The 19,855-nt window shown below is 35.7% G+C and overlaps 1 protein-coding gene across 5 annotated transcripts in view; it reads right to left on the bottom strand.

Moving 5' to 3' along the window:
• The window catches only part of SATB1 (SATB homeobox 1), a 93,512-nt gene that overhangs the window by 51,231 nt on the left and 22,426 nt on the right, over positions 1-19,855 (bottom strand). For all 5 annotated transcript variants that reach the window (XM_036901040.2, XM_036901039.2, XM_036901037.2 and 2 more), the window contains exons 2-5: positions 18,566-18,800; positions 14,695-14,871; positions 13,792-13,918; positions 12,912-13,035 (exon numbers count right to left, since the gene is read on the bottom strand). In XM_036901040.2, coding sequence (XP_036756935.1) covers positions 12,912-13,035; positions 13,792-13,918; positions 14,695-14,871; positions 18,566-18,776 — 639 coding nt within the window. In that variant the 5' untranslated portion in view covers positions 18,777-18,800. The remainder of the gene's footprint in view (positions 1-12,911; positions 13,036-13,791; positions 13,919-14,694; positions 14,872-18,565; positions 18,801-19,855) is intronic.

The following is a 19,855-nucleotide window of genomic DNA, read 5'->3' as shown; positions in this document are numbered from 1 at the left end:
ACAGAAACCCCAGTCCTCTAGAATTATACCATCTGCTACAGGCTGAAATTCCTTTTCAGTCAAATACATTATTTATAACCTTTCTAATTGTGAAAAGGTAAGGGTGGAATTTTTCTAAAGCCTGATTTAGATACAGTTAGAACATTCTGAACCTTTGCTCTAATATACTACAGGTCTCCAAATTTGAAAAACAACAACAAAAAAAAAAAACAAAGGAAAAAAAACCCACAAGGAATTGGTGGAAGTTATGTAATTTTTCAAAATATTATATTCTTTCAAATCTCTGCTAGCATACAACATACATTTAAGGTACTTATTTATAACACATTCAGCAACAGAAGGAAGATCGTTTTATTTTTCTAGCTGGTCATCTTAGCACCCAGTGAAAAGGTTTTGAGAGAGGTGAGGACCTCTGAGAAAAAGGTTCATCAGCTCAGGAGAGGCAGTGATCTGATTACCCTTAAATTGCTTTGTTGTGCCTTTAACAAAAAAAAAAAACAAAAAAAAACCCACCCCAAAACAATGCTAATCAGGTTATTCAATCATTTAAACCAAAACTGTTCATGCTTTTCTGCCAAATCAACCAACCACAGCAAAATCTGTTATCTCTGATTGCTCAGCTTCCAGTCAAAAAACAGTTAACCCCCACTATACCAAAAGTTTTCCAGAATACCCTCAACACTCTGCATGCTCATGGGAAATAAGGAGAAAGCTATGTCATCCTTAAAGGGTAAGTGGAGTACTGTACCATATTTGCATATTACAATGCACTCTAATAAACTGAACAGCCTGTACCGGAAGCCAGCAGCTCTGTAGCATTTCATGTGATCTCCATATTGGCTTTTTGTGCACTATTTTTTTTTTTAACAGGAATGTGATCAAAACTTAGTAAAGACTTGCGGATGGTTTAACTGATGTGGAAGGAGGTAGCTAGAGTATCCACAAAATGGTGGTTCACCCATGTTTAAAGCTTTCAGGCTCCATCAGCAGAGAGGGCAAAGGCTACAACATCTTATTTACACAATTATCTAAATACGATTAAACAGCTGATGGACAAATATTAAACTGGAAAATGTATAGTCATTTCAGCTTAATGTAATCCTCTTTCTGTAAACACCCAGGATGATTTTTTTTCAACCAGAACAGTCCTGACATCTCATAAGCCTAAGGGTGAATAGCAAGAGATTGTTTTTGATAGTTATAAATATTCAAAAGACATGCAGACCATCTGCTTTCATAATACAGGTAAAGCAAGACTGAAATGGTGACTGCTGTATAAAAATGATTCTTTTAACAAAGTCTTCCTCTCCTCGAAAACTATAAAGACAGATGTCAAAAACTGTTTACACAGAGCAATCAGGAGCGTGCAAAATGTAATATTCCTTTTACACACAGTGCTTGCTAAAGAGATTTTTTTTTTCTTTTTCTTCCCATCTGTGTGTTGCAACACATTTCTACAAGTTAAAAACATTTTTTTCAAACAGAGATCTCATGAATACCCAAAAACATGCTATCTGGTTTCTGAATGCTAATTAATTTCAACTAAGGAATCTGAATATCCTTTTCTGTAGGAAGGAATGTATGTTTTGAATTGGAATACTCCAGAGAGACAGCTAGAGAAATAATCTCGCACAGGTTTAAATCCATAAGGGGACTTTCATGGTTCTACCTTTTCTGTAATATATATCTGTTATGTCCATGTTTTAAATGAAAGCACATCACTGCTAATGTCTTTGGCATAAAGTCTCAAAATTGTTTTCTGAAATAAATGTAACACATGTCAAATGTATATACAGACACCTTTAACTTCTCAGTCAACGTAGAGTGAAACATAAAGACTTACGGTTAATTTTCAGCACTGGAACACTAATCTTGACAGTAACCTTTTTATGTATTGTATTAATGGCACAGAAGCATTAAGTACCTTTTTATAATTTTCAATAAAATGAGCATTTACTGAACAATCTGTCAAACTGCTGGCTCTCTATTACTTTACATTTTTATTTTTTGAGAAGTGCAACTTCATCTACTCTGATGTCCTGTCTACTTATGGCCCAAATTTTCACAGCCATTCTTTATACAAGTATGGAAAACTCAAAAGGCTGAACTTTTTTTTCAGGTCAAATGGAATTAACTCCACATTCAAATATGATTTTAAGAGGGATTCTCAGTAAAAGGGGTTTTCTTTTAATCCCAAAGGATATCAAATACTACAAACAAGTTCTACAAGGCATCAAATGAGACAGTGACATGGAATGAATTTGTTGGAAATTAACAGGTAGTCCCCATCTGGTATTTGGGGGTAGGAAGGGAGGGAAATGGGCTTCAATTTATGAGAAGCAAATGGCAGGATGTCTAAGCATAATATTCTGTTTGTGCATGTTAGCTTATGTTCCCCAAATCTTTCCCTCTGGATTCTCTACTGCTTTGTAAGCTATTCTCTTGGGAAATACAACTGGGGCATATTCAGAGTCTCAATTTGTTGGGAAGAAACTAATCACTTCTAAATTTTACTTAAACTCCAGTTGTCATAGTTATGGCTCTTGCCATCTTGATCAATCCCACTGACTCAAAATAGCATTTTCATACAAAGTAACCCTTGTATTACACTAAAAATGGAAACTCGGTACAAAGACACAAAAGAACACAAAGAGAACACATCCAATTTTGTTTTAATTTTCTTACAACATTTCCTAAAGATGAAAATGGGATCATTTCAAAGTACGTAAGATTTACTTAATTATTTAAATATCCAATTCATAATTTTTAAAGAAAATGGTTCACAGTTCATAGTGCTTTGCTACTTAATTAATTTTACTTAAGGCCCAGAAGTATTTTTTGACCAGATTCTCTGTCTTTTTGGGTACATATATAGATCTTTCTTACTACACTGAAACCTTCTTATTAAAGCTAATTGAATATGTTCATAACTAGCTTAAATTAGAAAATATTTGCTAAAGGTGTATCACTAAGGGCATGTAATATTTCAAATTAACTGCCCATAGAGGCTATATTTGTTCACCTGCAATATGAAGGGAATCGAACTAGCTAATCTTCAAAGTCCCTTCTAACAGCTTTAAGATTCTATGGAATCTATATGTATTCCCAAACAAAGATCCTATAAGTCTTCCTGAGTGACTAAAGAAGATTTAATTGCAACCCACATCATCCATTCATAAGAACTCACTATGCAAACGTCTCAATTATCATTTTATTTTTAGGAAGTTTAAAGCCCCTTGGTATCTTGCCATAATATGATTATTAAAAATATACTAACTTATTAAATTATACATTGTTACTCCAAACAGAATTTTCACAAGGTTTTCATTAAATAAATCTAAATCCAATGAGTTTTGTTTGATTTTATAGCAAAAACTGCTACGAATCTGAATCTTAGGCACTCTGTACCAACTTGCATATTTGGGGAATGCTCTCTTACTTCTTCTCTGATGGCCCTTGGGTGGTTAAATTTCCATACTTTATGTAAATTTTAAAAAATTTCTAGTATCTGCAATTAGAAATAGCAGAAAAAAGGATACCAAATTTGTGTTACATTCCAGAGGTCCTAAATAAAGCATTTTGAAAAACTCTAAGCCACAGAGTGAAATACTAAAGTAGTAGTTTGAACAATAATTTTTTCTAAAAATACATACTAGAGTTAGGCTAGTATTCACAAATATTTCTCTGTAAATTTACGAAGAACATAAAACTTCACAGATTTTCTATTTTTTCTTTGTATGAACACTATTAGGTTTAAAGCCATATTGCCTAAAAATTGAAAAGACAGTCCTGGTTTTAGCTTTTTATGGGCCACAGAACTCTCTTTGGGAATCTCGTGGAACCTATGGAAGCCCCCTCCACCCCACCACCCATACATTTAAAAAGTGCCTTCTAACTTTTGGGGCTGCACAAACCCTTGGAAGTCCATTGTGGGGTCCATGGATACCATTCAGATCTGATCCAAGATTTTACAGATTAATGGCCAATTCATATTCTCGACTTCTGTGTTCTACTAGGTATTGCTGGTTGTTAGCCAAGATTTTCCATGTCTACTAAATATAAACAAGTATCACCTCTGCATTGGGTCATAGAGAAAAATCAAACTAATCTGGCTCATCTCTATCAATATTATGAAAACGAATTACAGTTTAGGAAAATACCATATACTGGTAATCCCCTCTTTAGGAGTTATGGTGAAATGGTACAGTGCATTAGATGGCCTGGTCGTCATGCAATGAGCCCCTCTTCCACCACTGGAGGTGTGCTCCAGACTGAGCTGGTGCTCATGTACAAGGCGAGATCAGGGGTGGGGGTGCAAACCAGTCCCTGAAGCCCATTCTGGAATGGCTGAGCAGATACCTATGCTGGCAGCTCTCTGTAAATTCAGGAGATTCTGGACCTCTACACTGATTTTTACACATTATATGTTTATAGCCCTAAACAGGGTCTCCAATGCCAAATTTTGGCTATAAATCATTTGACACTGCTATTGAAATTTTCCCTCTCTATATTATTTATAAGTATGAGAAATGGACAAATGGAACAGTAAAAAAGTACGTATTTCAAACACAACTGAGACAAAATGAAAAGTATTATCCATGCAGAAATATATGTTCAATTATGAAATAAAAATTTAAATGTGCATAGAAATGTGTTATTTAAGACTGTGTTTAACAGTGATGTATAATTAGGTCTTCTATAGTATATTTTAGATCTCTGGGTCCCTTGTACCTCCAAGACTACTGTTTTACTTACAAACATGTAAGTTTTATACATAGAGTCAAGGACATTACAATATAAGCAAAAATATGGGACAGCCTGGAATATCAATTCTTAAAGAAAAATTCAGAAGTAGTTTGCTCTTAGTTAGGTAAACTAAATTCAGAATTAAGTATAATGGAAAATATTTTGTATGGTAGGATACTACAGATGAGTATAAAATACTAATAAAACTACTGACATGGCTTACTGGTCATAAAACTAGCATGGTAAAAATCCTACAAGACTATTTTGGTTTACCAAGTATACCTGTGACCCTACTGTGTGCGAGGATCTACAATTGTGATGATGAGTAACACTCAGCTCCTTTGTGATAGTCAATTACAGTGTGGGCAGAGAGCGTACTTAGTCCACAAAGAATTTCAGAACAGTGTGGAAAGTGCTATGATGGGTCCACAAAGGGAGGAGGAAGCCTTGGGTATGGAGAGTGGGAGAAGAGGGGGTTAAAGGAAAGGACACTGAGTTAAACTCACTTTCAGGTTACAGTCCCCCCAAGGGACCTCTATCCTCTTTGATGCTGTCTAGTCCAAAGTATTTATTTGTAAATGTGCTTATTTAAAACACAAGGCTTGAGCTTTCCCCCACTCCACTTGAAATACATCAGAACTTCATAATTATTCTAAGGATGATGATAAGTGTACCTCAGGGTGACAATGTGTTGTAACACAGTCCTCTAATTTTGCCATTGTTTCCAGCGTGTATCAAAATCTATATAGTAGCCAAGTTTCTTAGATCACACAGCACCCATCAGTGAAATTTCAAGCTATAAATCCCCACATTTTAGCAAAACTAAAGTTACTGTACACTTTAGAACTGAGCATCATTCTAAAGACTTTACAAGTATTAACTCATGTAATTCTCATAACAATCCTGAAAAGCTTGTACTATTATCTCCCTACTTTATAGATGAGGAAAGGACCTGGAGGGTCACTTGCTGAGCTTACACCACCAGTTTGACCGCACTCACATTCTTGACTCCTACATGACTGCTACCAGCTCACTAATTAAAGTGAAGGCAGAGAGCAATGACACACGAAGATTCACATAAAAAGTGACAGGATGAAGCTGCTAAAGAAATATATTACTTCAAGAAATAGTTCTACTAAAAAATAAAAAGAAAATGAAATCTGTCTTGTTAACCTAACCCAGGAGTTCAATAGATTTTGGGAAATACATATTTAATATTTGTTTTATACAGTTTTAATATCTGTTTAATACAGTTAATACTTGTTTCAGTTAGCTCCTCATTTTTTAATTGCCTTGGGATAAATGCTGGACTAACAGTAAAATGGGCAAAGCCTAGGACAGTTGGTGGTACCCAATGATGAAGTACCCTGTCTTGTCATCTCGGTAAGAATGTGATCTCAAATAGTGCTAACAAAGCTTTCATCTTTTCTTAACTTTCAACATATCAGCTGTTGGCATCTTTAATCCCTCTGAGTAAAGTACATCACACTGGCATTTTTAGGGAAAGATATAGCAATCTAAGATAACCAGTATTTTTAAAAAGAATAAAGTACAGAAAAGGATAATTAAAGCTGATAAAGCCTGAAAATAGGAGAGAAAGAAAAAATTAGAGGAAGTCAGCCACTTTCTCTACAAGGAGGAACTTTGCAACCTATGAACTGTCCATGATGAAACTCCAGCAAGCACCCTGTAATAATGCTGCATGTTAGAACACAACACAACCTTATGTTTCTGAAGCGCCCTTCATGCAAGCATCCCAGGGTGCTTTAGAATCATTATGAGTTAAAATTAAAACTGAAGCACATACAATTCCTAATAGAATCATTTTAAAAATGCTAAACAGAACAAATAACTTTTAAGTCTAGATTTAAAAGTCCCAACAGCCAGAGCATTCCTTACTTCAATTGGCAACGAGCTGCAGAACCAAGCTGAGGCTCTCTCCTGTTATGTTAAAGGCTCTCTTATGTTTTTTATACTCAGAGCACGTTATGATCAAGCAGTTTCCAATGAAATTAGAAAAAAATTGGGTGGTGTAGCTGTTTGTTTTGATTATTCTGAATTTAAGGTTTTGTGTTTGTTTATGAGTTTGTTTGGAGCCCAAATCTGACATGAAATAAAGCAGACTTAAAAAGCAATCCTGACAGAGCCCAACTTGAAATTCAAGTAGTAATTGCAGAAAAAGACACTCAAAAAATACTCTAAAACTAGCTCTGTTTTAGCAAGAAAATCTGACTGATTAGCATGATTTAACTTTAAAAAAATACCTATGAGAAAATATCATTTAATAGGCTTTCTTAGGCCAGGTCTACTCCTAAGCTTTGGCAGTATTTATTATTCTGCAAATCAGAAGAAAAAAGGAGAAATGCTCTCATAATATGGTAATTTTCCTTGCATTAGTGATTTTGAGGTCAAAGGAAACCTGTTCAGATCTAAAACAAAGCATAGGTAAAAATCTATTAAGTGGAAATGAAGTACTTACACATTGTCAGGCACTCTCTAAATTGGCGTGGCTTCAAGTCTTTTATGTTTCACTATTGTGAAAAGATAGTAGCTATAAAATATTTGAGATCAGTCCATTTTAAGTTAGACGCTTTATTAAGTTTGGCTTTTTTGATTAATATATTTGAAAGGTTACAGAGAACTAACATCAAGCTACAGTAAAATCTTTATGTGTCTAAATCAGCTTAAAATGAGCCTGGTGTATGAGATTCAAAAGGAAAACTTGCAATTTGGAGGACACTTGTATTGTAGGTTCTATATACTGTATCACAGGGCAGATATCTCACTGTCTAAGTTGAAAGAAACACTGGAACAAAGAAATAACTGGTTCAAAAAAGGCAGAAAAAATTACTCGGAGTTTGGCAATTCACACAACTACCCTTAAAAAGGGGTCTACCATTTCCTTATGATCTTGCCATTAATACAACTGCTTAAAATGGTAATAAAATCCTATTAGTACCAAGTACTTTGTCACAGGCAAAGCAGATCAACCTCAGATTCCCATGGCTAGCAGGCTAAGGACCAGGAAAAGTTCTGTAATTTAAAAAAAGGAAAACTTTCTTTAAATGGAGCCTGCCAGTTACATGCTCATCCATCAAATCAGGCCAGTGGATGACTAAGTCTATACCTTCAAATAGACTTGAGAGATTCAACTGCCCGCTGTTTCCAATGCAAATGCCAACCACTGTCCCTGGGTTCAAACAAAGGGCTATTAGCTCACTTATACCTAGCGATCCAGAAGGATGCAAGAGGCTGAAGCAGCCGCTGGACATGTGACAGTCAAACCTTCTGGAGCCTCCCAAATACCACATGATCCCAGAAGTCAGTCTCTGTGGTCTAAACCACCCCTCATGCTCTAAATTAGGGGCACAAAACAATGGTACTTTTAAAGCAAGTCAAGGTTCAAAACCAAAATCAAAACTACAAAAATAAACCACATGTTACAGAAAAATATCAGGAGTGAGAATAAACACAGTTGGAAAATGTTAAGTAGTTGCACTATTGAGACATTCTAGTATTTTGTAAAACACATCCAATTAATTTGAGAAAACATTTTAAAGAAAGAGCCCCTTTAATCTATATATGTGTGACCAAGGATACTTGGTGACCCTCACAGGCTCTGGGTATGAATTCTTGCCCCTCTGCTTTACCAGCAGCTTCACCACCGGGACTTGTTTAAACATGTATCTATGCCTCAGGGTCAACTGAAAACGGGGATATAAAACTATCTACCACTTAGAGATATGCATACAGTCGTGATAAACCAAGCACTAAATGAAAGAACAGCTATTATGATTTCAACTACTAAGATGTATCATCCTTATTCTTACACAGGAAACAGGATGCCTATGTATCCTGCACACAACAGACTGCCAATACATATTTTTGAATGAATAAATATGTGGATATGTGAATAAATGTCATAGGTTAGCCGCTCACATGAAATATAATATGAATGCTGGTGCTGGGTGTTCTCTTGGGAGAATGCAATTATTTCATTATGTTTATTTTAAAAATTTCAGAAATGTCAGTCCGGTCTAAAAACTATGAAAAAAATAACACAAAGTGCAGTTTAAAAAATATGTCTATAGCATAACAGATAGGGATTTTTAAATTGCTGCTCCAGTGTTATGCATAATAGGGACTGAAAATCAAGTGAACACAAAGGTTTATTAAATATCTATGGAAATGACTGTCAAGTTTCAGAGAATCATTGTGGTTAAATGCTAAGCTTTGGGTGGGCAGGGCAATTTCTTTTTTTCTGTTGGCTAGTACCTGATAAACATCTGTCACATATTAGAGCCTTAGAAGTTGTCAGGAAAAGGAAAACCAAAAATTAATTTTTCTCAATACAACCTCTAAATGGAATGTTCAAATTTAAATTTATTTTATATGTTTTTTGTTACTTGAAAATACCAATGGCAGTTTTTACTCACTTTACGTAGGTCTTGGGTTTGTAGCTACTTTTCCACAAGTGAGAAATGAAACAGGAAGCCAACCAGTGCCTTAAAAATGCATAAGCTGTAATGTGTATGGGGGTGTTAGGGGTGGTGGTTAAAAATGCATATAGCAGATTAAAATCTCTTAGGAATATGTGACCTAAATATTTTTAGAAGGAAGACAGTAGGTTGGGAAAGTAGTAGTTGATCTCTTCCTTATGGTATTTTTAAAAAAATGAATCTACCCTTGTATTGTATATATACATATATAGATACTTATCCAGTGTTTAAGTTCAATTTCTAAAATTCACGGAAAACTAAAATCAAAATGCAATGTCTTCTTATAACTCAAAGTGTATACTCTTTTTACCTCCCACTTTGCCTCCCAAATCCATACTGCCAATGTTCTCACTACCACAGGCTTTCTTGTCCCCAAGTCAGACTTTATTCTCTCCCTACTTGTAGTTCAGAATACAACTTGACCTATTTGAACACATCCACTGAGAAAGCAAAAGTAACAACAAATGCCAAACCTTAGATCTATAAGGAGCTAAGCATTTCATGTTTTAGAATGTTTTACAAAAATGAACATGTGATACAAAAACTTAATAAATGGATGTCAATCTCTGTGGGCAGACTTATAATAAAACAGTAACAGAAAAAGAGGTGTAAGTTATAAATCAAACCACATGTGCACTTAGGTAATTTTTGTAGCTGGAGAAAACTGCAAATATTGTTAAACATTAGTGCACCAAAACATGAGTATAAGTATACATTTTTTAAATCAATACTTTCTTTAGAAGTTATCACTGGGAAAGGACTTCTGGATCAGTCACTAACCAGCATTTTGACTGTGATCTCCAGGGTCATCAGCTCCTTCTGATCACAGAGAAGTATAGGAAGGATAAAATCTAGTTCTGAGATCCCAAGCTCAAACGAACTCAGCAAGCATGGGACAATCCTCCTAGGAGCACTGGAGACTGGGCTTCTAAGACACCCCAGGGCAAATTCTTACTGGCTTCCCATTCCCTCTTGAACCCTAGACTGCAAAAAGAATCTATTTGCCCATAGGATGGACATTCTACTAAGCATAATAGTAAGGGACCTTGCAGCCATACTCATTACTCGGGTATTTTATAACATTGAACAAAACCCTTAAGGTACAGCAAAATGTATATGCTGAATTGTAAGCTCAAAGTTCTTGAGTGAATGAATAAAAACTCCACAGGGAGTAAAAAAAAGTCTTAACACTTAGCATCTCTTAATGTTACGCCCTGTTTTGTTTGAGACTGAGGCATATTTATTTGCGAGGCATTTATCACCACAGCATCTTCATCACCAAATCTCAACCAGAGGGGGCAAAAAAGAGAAGTTTTGCCAAGCTCAGCATTTATTTTGGGCTGAGGCCTCAAGGAGGCCTCTGGATTTCTCATCTTTAATAACTCATGACAGAAAAGAAAATAAAGAAGCAAATGGAAAACAGTTCATTATGAAAGCATTCTGAATTGTGTATCAGATTCACAGATTCATTCTAGAGAAAGAAAAGAACACAATGCAGCAGAATACAAATAACTCCCTCATTTAGAAAGAACAGGCTGTATTTTTTCATGATGTTAAATATTAAATTAATTTCAAATATTTGCTGCCACTGTTAAGCTTCACATAATATCTCAAAAGATTCTTTTAAAGGAAGTACGGTTGTAATTACAACCAATGTTGGAGTTACAGCCTGGTGTCATCTCTTAATGATTACAGCACACTCTCCAGTTACATGCAGCCACGTGTTCTGCTGAAGGCCTTTCTATAGAAATTCACCCATGTATGACTCCAAAACCAAGTCCTGAATTTCACTGTCATTCTGTTTAATGTCGTTATTGCCTGTATTCAATTCATTTCCCATGGTAACATTAAGTTCACAATGATATTTTTAAGCTACAGGGAGGTGAAGCTTATTGGCTAAATGTGAATGTCATTTAACAATTAGTTCTCACTGCCTATGTATTAATAAATACCTGCACTGGCACCATCTTCTCCAGCTCCCAGTACATGCCTTCAATCTTTGCCTGAATTTACTTCCAAAATCAATGGGACATTTAGTAACCTGAAGATACATGAGGTTCTTATACTGAGTGTTTATACATATTCTACCTCTGAGTAAAAAAAAAAAAAAAGTTTATTTCTAGGACAGGGCAAAATTTCAAATGCTAGTAACCAAGTGACATATTATCTGGAGTTGCCTACAAAACTCAAAGTCCCAGAGTTATGAGTCACCTGCCTCATTAATATTATCCTATTGATTTAACTGTTTAATTAATTTAAATTACTTTTACTTGGTAATAATTTTATATCCTCTCTACTACAAGAGTGATGGAGTGAAGACAGGAGATAAGCTAAAATGAAAAAAAGAGTTTGCTCTGATTTTGGAGAAATTGACACTTAACAATGGAGAATATTTCACCTATGGCTAAAGCTTACCCTAAAAGAATATAGAAAGCTACGATTAACTATAAACTTAATTCATTTGTTTCATTCCTATCATTGCTACCAACTATCAAATAACAAAAGCTGACAGATGGTAATGCAGCAAACCTGAAGTGCATGGCGTTTTCATGAAACAGCACAAAAGCCTATCTTCCTTCCAAAGGTACGCCATATCTTCACGAGCATCACATTAGAACTACATTTTGAGAATATTCCAATTGCAGAAATGCTTACAGCAGGCAGAACGTTCAAGTCAAAAGGTCTACCAGACTAATATGCAGAATTACATTTAAGCTTGAATTGAAAGAAAAACTTAAAAAATTAGCAAGGATCTAGTTAAGTAGCACTTCAATTACACTGTGTCAGGGAGTAACCCTACCCTGGGTTTGGGCACTGAGGACATTATACCCACATGTATGCAGTGACCACATCTGAAGCCCACCAGGAATAGAATCACAGCACTCTCCCTTTTTTATTTTAAATAAGCTAAGCATTATCAAAAATGGTCTTTGGTTTTAAATTAAGAAACAAGGGCAATCTCTGGACTTTTAGCTGTCCTCCACCAAAATTCATTCTAAAAACTCCAATACAATAATAATAAGTCTCTGTCTCATTTCAAAAATCACTGGTGGTATGACAGGTATCTCAGAGAAAAAAATTAGATTCCACTAATTAAAAAAAAAGGTAAATCAATGCCACAAAACTAGTGGCAAAATCCTAAGGAACAGTAACTATTCAACCTTTAGTTACAGGGAAGAGATTTGTTTGTATTTTATAATTATTTTAAATAATGCTCTTTACTTTCTTTCTCTTTTAATGAGTAAAATAATCCAAAACTGTACCCTTCTCCAGGTAGCACGGTGAAATTGTGCACATTAACACACTGCCATTTCCAGTCACTGAAGATTCCTGCAAGGTACACCACCTTTCCTCTTTCTTAAATTAAGAGTGCTTAGGAGGACGTAGCTTCCATGCTCAGAGCACTCAGAAGAGGAATCTAAAAACAAGCTAGTGTAGTCTTCTGCTGAGCTGTTTTTTCCTTCACCCTTTTCCCCAAGGGAGAAAAAGCGTAAAGGCTGCTCAGAATGAATCAGGCATATTTTTAAAAGTCACCAGTGGTCACGGCACTTTGCATTTTTGGCAATGTCTTGCTTCAGATACCAGTTGCTTTAGATTATGGAGCCCCAACAACCTCGGACCATGGCTGCCCATGACTTATTATTTATGACATGCTATGCTAAGTACCTGTGAAAGGGGGCACTCCTTGGCCAACGAACTCTGATTCATATCTTTCAGTAAGTCCTTCAGAGCATTCCTTACTGTGGTGTGCGACCATTGTTCGGGAGGCAAGTCTTCTAGTTTGGGGCAACTATTTGAGACATAGATTAGAAAGGGGATTATTACAAGATTGCATCCCGCTGCAAAACATTCCTTTAAGACAGACAGATTTCATTTTGCGCATCAAACAGATGCATCTGGAGATTGCTCTCGGTCTCCTGATTGTTCCGATTAGTTAATTACTTTATACAACACATCTGCTGTATCGATGCATGAATTATACATCAGCTGCCTGTGGTGGCTATTTTTTCATGTTACTTCTACCTTCCTGCTCTGATGCGCTTGGGAAGACAATTTAAGGTGTACTGCTTTCTCACGAGCCATCGTGAAAAGCATTAACGTATCAGCCGTTTCCCTTTCGTGACTCTGTTCATACAAATTAAATTGGTAAAAAGTATATAAATAAATAACATGGTAGCACTAGTGAATAAGGCATTCTTTCACAAAATGTACACAGATGGCACACTGTTCATGATATGCAAAAATATTTTTCTCTTAAGTAAACTTTATGTAAAATGCCTTCTTGTAATGCATCATATAATTGACTAAATATAAAAGTCTTGTCTTTTAATATCCTGCCCAAACCTACAAACTTGGGGGGTGCTGCTTTTAAAATACACACTGAAGTCAGGAAAATAAAGCAAAAGGGGTAAGATAACAAAATCAATTTGGATGAACCTTTCTAAAACACAGAGCAAATAAAAACTGAAAGCTGACTAGAGATGCTTTATTTCAAAATATCAGGTTAAGTGGAACGTTTTGCCCTAGAATTGTTGTCCTGACTCACCTGTGTAACTGAATTTTCAATGTGACCACATGATACACGTCTTGAAGCATATCTGCTACTGTAGCATCAGGGGCATCTGTCACATAAGACAGTGGAACTGGATTCCACTTTCCAACTTGGATTAGCCCTATTCCAGATAAAGAGAATATGTCACTAAATATTTCACCCTTCAGATAATATATATAATGAGAGGTCTTTTTATTTTTATTTTTTTCACTGCCCCTACCACAAGCAATACTGTTATTTCTGTTTGAATGATTTCCTTCCCTCTAAAAAGCAGGTCAATGAAAATATTCACAGCTTAGCTTTCCAAATTGTGAAATTATGTAAATGACAATAGGGTTGTTTATTATTTTGGAAATAAAACCCCATTAATAAAACCTATGCATAGGCCACATTTTCCTAACTTACAGGAAGTTCTAATAAGACATAGCTGAACCAGTTCTAAATGGCTTTACAATTTAGATAAGATTCTCTATTGCAATGGGAATCAGCATTGAAAAATACTTTACAGCCCATAAAACCATCAGAAACAGAATAAAAGAAACAGAACTAGATATTCAGTCATAAATGCAAATTGACTCTCAACAGTCCATCTGCTCAAATACGCTCCTCACTTCCTTGTGGGTCCTCAGCGGAGCAGATTATTAAGGTCAATAAGCATACTAATGATTCAGCTGAAGTAATTTAAAAAAAAAATCTACCTCGACATTCCACACAAGCAAAATGTGTGTTAACTAAACCAAACTGAATTAAGCCAATTTTTTAAAGCCACAGTCTATAAGGAACCAATGTAATACTCAGGCTTTGAGTATTCTTTGAATAAAAACATTCAGTGCTTTCTCTGCAAGGTAAACAAAGGATGCTAAGCTATTTTTCCAACCCAACATATGCATTATTTACCTTTGGCCTGGGCAGCAGAGCTATGCGAATAACCCAGAGACAGCAATGCCATTTCTATCAGCTGGTTGAAAAGCATATCCTTTCTCACCAACACAAATTCCGCATGCTCCTCCTTGCAATCATATTCAATGGCGTTTTCATAATGTTCCACCACGCAGAAAACTGGTAGCATGGTTCCTATCAAAGAGACAGAGAAAAGAAGACGCAAACCAACAATCTTCAGAAATACAATCTGGGGGGAGGAAAAACTAAGCCATGAAAATACATCTTCACAACAGTGGGAGAAGGGGAGACTGTTTCCAAGGCAGACAGGGCACAGAAATACAGGCAGCATGCACAGACATATACACTCTTTTATTTTTTAAAGTTGTAAGAGAAATATTTAAATAGAAAGTAAACTTGGTGCTAAGGTAACTTGACCTCTGCTTTAATGTTAACAGTGCATTTTTCACAATTAATGCAGAATTACCTTTTTGATCAGATAATAATGCTGATGAGAGAGAAATGTCTTGATCTGCTGTGAGTGGTAGACAGTGTGCAAATGTAAGTCACAACAGTTGTCTTCAGAAGAACCCACCTTCATGCTTCCTAAACACTTTTGTAAATATTAAACTTTCCCTGTCTCCAAATTACCTTTGACTATAAAATTATTAACATTTTCTTCCTTTTCTAAGATAACTGCTTTAACACTTCCATAAAAGAAACACAAAACTTAACCAAACTGATGTTCAAAATGTGATTTCAATATGTGAATAATATAGATAAATAAGATTTATTTTATGGCTAAACATTTAATCTACCTGACTAAAAAAGATACCATCACAGCAACCATACGTCTTTAAAATGAACAATTTTTGATATAGCAAATAGGATAAAAATTAGAGAGAGAAAAGGGAACTGGCCTCATCAGGACATATTAAGATAAAGGAATCTGCATAGATTTGATGTGTCCACTCATTATTTACTTTAACCCACTGTAACAACTCAGTAGCCAGATGATTAATAAGCACAGATCACATAACTGTTAGAAAAGACTCCCAGAAACTGAAATCACGGAATGCTGCAGCACTCAAAGTGTTTATGCAGCGCACCGTCAGATTTCCAGTGCTCAACTGAAAAGGGTTAAAAGCAGATGCATCTGAACTGTACCGTGGCAAACTGCCAGGAGGGTATCATCTTTAGCATAAATGATGACAAGGGTTACTTTAACAGGGCACCCAGGGTCCCCAATTAGTCCTATAACATTAATGCTTCCATAAGCTCTGCCCTCCAGACTCATAGAATCCTACCAACTCCTGGTAGATGTCTGGTGCATACCAACCAGAGCTAAAAATCAGGATTTCCTCCTGACACCAGAGATGCCCTTTAAAAATGCTCTATTTGGTGGTTTCTGCTGAACAAAAGCCAGCAGTAAAACAGTTACATTTTTGTACATGTGCATCTTCACCAAAGCTTTAGTGAACTGTTCACAAGAGATTCTAGCTCTGGCAAATAAACCCCTTTAGGTTTACTTAGGAAAGCTCACAAACTCATTCAGAGGTACCCAACAGGGTAGGCATGAAAAACAAACTGCAGTGCTTGCCAATATCCTTGTCATTCATTCAGCTGCTTTATACCAGAGAGAGAACCTGTCAGGGATCAGAAGACTTGGAGAGACCACAGCAAAAATAGCCATACCCAAACTGGTGATTTCTTCCTTGGCTTAAAGGTACTTTGGCAAAATTTCCTAAACAAATAAAGAAAAACATACAACCCCTTTTTCTTAAGTAGTGCTTTCTCATCTCAGCTACATTTTTATCTAGCACCTGTCAAACAGAAACCATGCACATAATAAATAAGATGAAAAAAACAAAAACAAAAACAAAACACGACTACCACCACCAAAAGGCATTAGTAATTTTGTTGTCTGAAGTAAGCAGAGAACCTTCCCCAATTAAACTGCATTTTAAAAATAAGTCACTCTGAATGCAATGCTTAAAAAAAAATAAGCATTTGAGGAGGAAGTGAAATTACTGTACTTTAGTTTCTCCTCCCCCTGTCCTGATGGCTTTAAAGAGTTGGGTTAGTACAACAAAAACATACGCATTGATTTTTCCTCTTATAGAATGATACAGACATGGTCTACGCTATGTTGCTCCTTAGACCTATGAAATAACTGTAGATTTTTCAAACGATTGAAATATGTTGGATTTATTTTGGACTTTATTTAGGGGTATCCTGTAAATAATTAAGGTGGCTGCTGATAAAGTGACAATAGTATCATTTAATTCCAAATCTAGCTGCTTAATCTTCTAGTAAACTGTCACAGTTGCCTTCCTGATACTTGGAATAATGCTGAACAGGAGCCTGCTCTGAACCGTCTGATTATTTGTGCTAGTGTTTGGTGAGACTTCCAACTACAGCAACTTCATAACCTTCCAGCATTAAAAGGGGAGTGCACTGGTCACTGCTGAATACTAAAAATACCACATGATTTAAACCTGGAGGCAGTCTTAGAAGCTTTTGCTGAAGGTTTATGAGCCTGTGTAAACAGCACGTCTGCCATAAGGAGCAGTGAAGTCTGTAGAATCCTTGTCTAAAACTGTCCTGGCATTAAAGTTTGCTGTGCAAATATCACATAATACCAGAGACAGCTGAAATCTCCTATTTAGGAATTTATGGAACTTATAAGTTTGCAGGCGTCAGAAAGTCTTTTTTATAGAGCCCTAGTGCTTCACAGTACAATATTAATGCACTCTGTTTGAAAAGCCATAATAAATTATATTTTTAATGCTCTTACCCTGGCTTTCTTAAGATGCATACATTCTTGGCAAACAATCAATAAATAGGGTAATCATGAGTAGAGGCCAAAGAATTTGCTGAAGTGCTGTTTTTCCATTTTTAATAGATAAAGATCTAACAATACGGACTGCTGTGTCTGTTCATTTCAGGATCAATATATTCTTTGTTTTCGCCAAACCAAGGAAAAAATAAATGATTGTATGATAAATGTTATGCATCAAACACAATGAAATTCCTCTGCCTTCTAACTTTATCTACTTAATATTTTTGGTTGCTAAAAGATGCATTTTTATCCCTTGCTTAGCAAATCTAAGGAAAAATCTCAATCCTATACAGTTATTCAGAGACAAAATAAAGACCATTATGAGGCACACAAATTATACCAAGTACAAGGCACCAATTTACAAAAAAAGTGTTGACCACAAAGTTGTTAAACTTCAATTTAATATAAAATTGGTAGAAAGGAGTCACAGTTATACACCCTCCCCTTATAAACTTGCCTAAATCTGCCCTTCCTTTATCCAAAATACCCAATCAGAGCAAAAGTCAAAAACTAGAATCATCAGGTTTTTCAGTGCTAAATAATGAATTTGCTCTTAAAAAAACAAACCACTAAAAAATGACATCAAAGAACTTTTCCATCATATCACATAAAATTTCCATTATCTCTGAAACTGCCTTACAACTAGTAATCCTATGAAAAAACTAGGGCAATACTCAACCTATGTGTTCTCATTCTTAATCAGGGTTAATTTAAGCAACAGCTCCCTACACCGTCCACTACAGTAACACCTTATCAATGGGAGCCTTGTGTAACCAAGACCATTATATTTAATTCAGTACTTATCATCCAAAATGTCCACTGATTTCATGCTATAGTAGAGGAAGATGCTCCACTTCAAGCACAGAGCCTACATTACAAAATGTGACTGACACAAGCAGACTGGAAGGTAACTAATTTCACATCAGCAAGATAATCAAGGAAAAGAACATACAAAGACATGTTCTGTCTCTCCTCCCCCACAGAAAAGTAGCCTTGGGTAGACACAAGGGCTCACAGCTTTCCAGGATTTGGCTTGAAAGTAGTTACCTTTCCTAAGGTTGGTTTTCATCAGATGGCCCGAGTGTTTTAAAGGCACTCCCTGCATTTTTGCACCTGTACTCCCAAGCCTTCCTCTTCCTAGCGGGCTCCCGTTCTGCTCCAGGCGGGCAATCTTGGCTGGTGGACCTTTCGGATCGCTCACATTGTTAGACATTTCTGAATGTTCTTTCCCCTGAGTTGCCTCGTTCAAATGATCCATACTCAGTTACTCTCTAAAGATCACCTGCCAGAATTTTAAAAAGAAGACATGTTATATGAGTGGAGGTTTATGTGTATATATACATACCATGTAAATATTTTATCCCTAGATATTTTTCTCCACAAATATAATGTATTTGTAAGGCTGCTTAACTATATATAATATAATGAACATGTTATTCTGTTTCTAGATAACAGCATTACATTTCCATTCAAGCTAACAGAATTATTTGTGGGAACTACCAACACACATGAATAAAAAGGTAATTTGTCACCTACCAACTGAACTAAGTGGGTGGAAATGGAGACTTTTAGAAGAATTACCACAAATATAGCTAAAAAGAAAATAAATTGTATTTATACAGTTCTGATTTTTAACAATTAGACACTCATTACAGAACACAACAGCCAACACAACCTTCAAGGATGGATTGTCACAGTCCAAATGGATTCAATCTGATGCATATGTTTACATTTTTACATATAGTTTAATTTTTATGATACACACACATACACACATACACATACACCCCCCCTCAAAAGAAGTTAGCAACACCTGCATTTTAAAGTTCCCTTGGCTTTACAAGTTAATTTGTAGAAAAGTTTTCTGTCAAAGTTTCGAGAGTTATGTGAACTGTTAAAGATCTAGCCAAGGCTTGGCTCAAACATGTAGTTTGGATTTCATCCCTAAGCAAACAGAAATGGAGGAATTCTTCAAAGACCCCAGGTATTGAAGCATTACAACTTATGTGTTTTAGAGTTAATATTTAGGTGCCCATTAGTAATAGAATTTTGCTAACAATTTAAATAGCAAAACACCTGAAAACATTTGGTGGCATGCACATTAAAGTGCCAAACTGCTTTTTAAAAAAGCTGTGATGATTTTTATAAAACACAATCACCAGTGTTTAAAAATATTCTCAGGATGAAGCTTAACTTCAAAAAAAAATAACAGATAAGTGTTTTCAATTGTACACTGGACATCAATTTTCAGTTTATAATAAATCAGTACCATATCAAAGTCACTTCTAAAATACAGTTTTAGCTAGAATTGATAAGAACAGGTGAGAATTATTTTAT

This window comes from Manis pentadactyla, chromosome 14, assembly GCF_030020395.1.
Source record: "Manis pentadactyla isolate mManPen7 chromosome 14, mManPen7.hap1, whole genome shotgun sequence".
NCBI classification, from domain to species: domain Eukaryota; kingdom Metazoa; phylum Chordata; class Mammalia; order Pholidota; family Manidae; genus Manis; species Manis pentadactyla.
The sequence above is the reverse complement of the archived record's forward strand: the minus strand, read 5'-3'. Positions and strand labels throughout refer to the sequence as shown.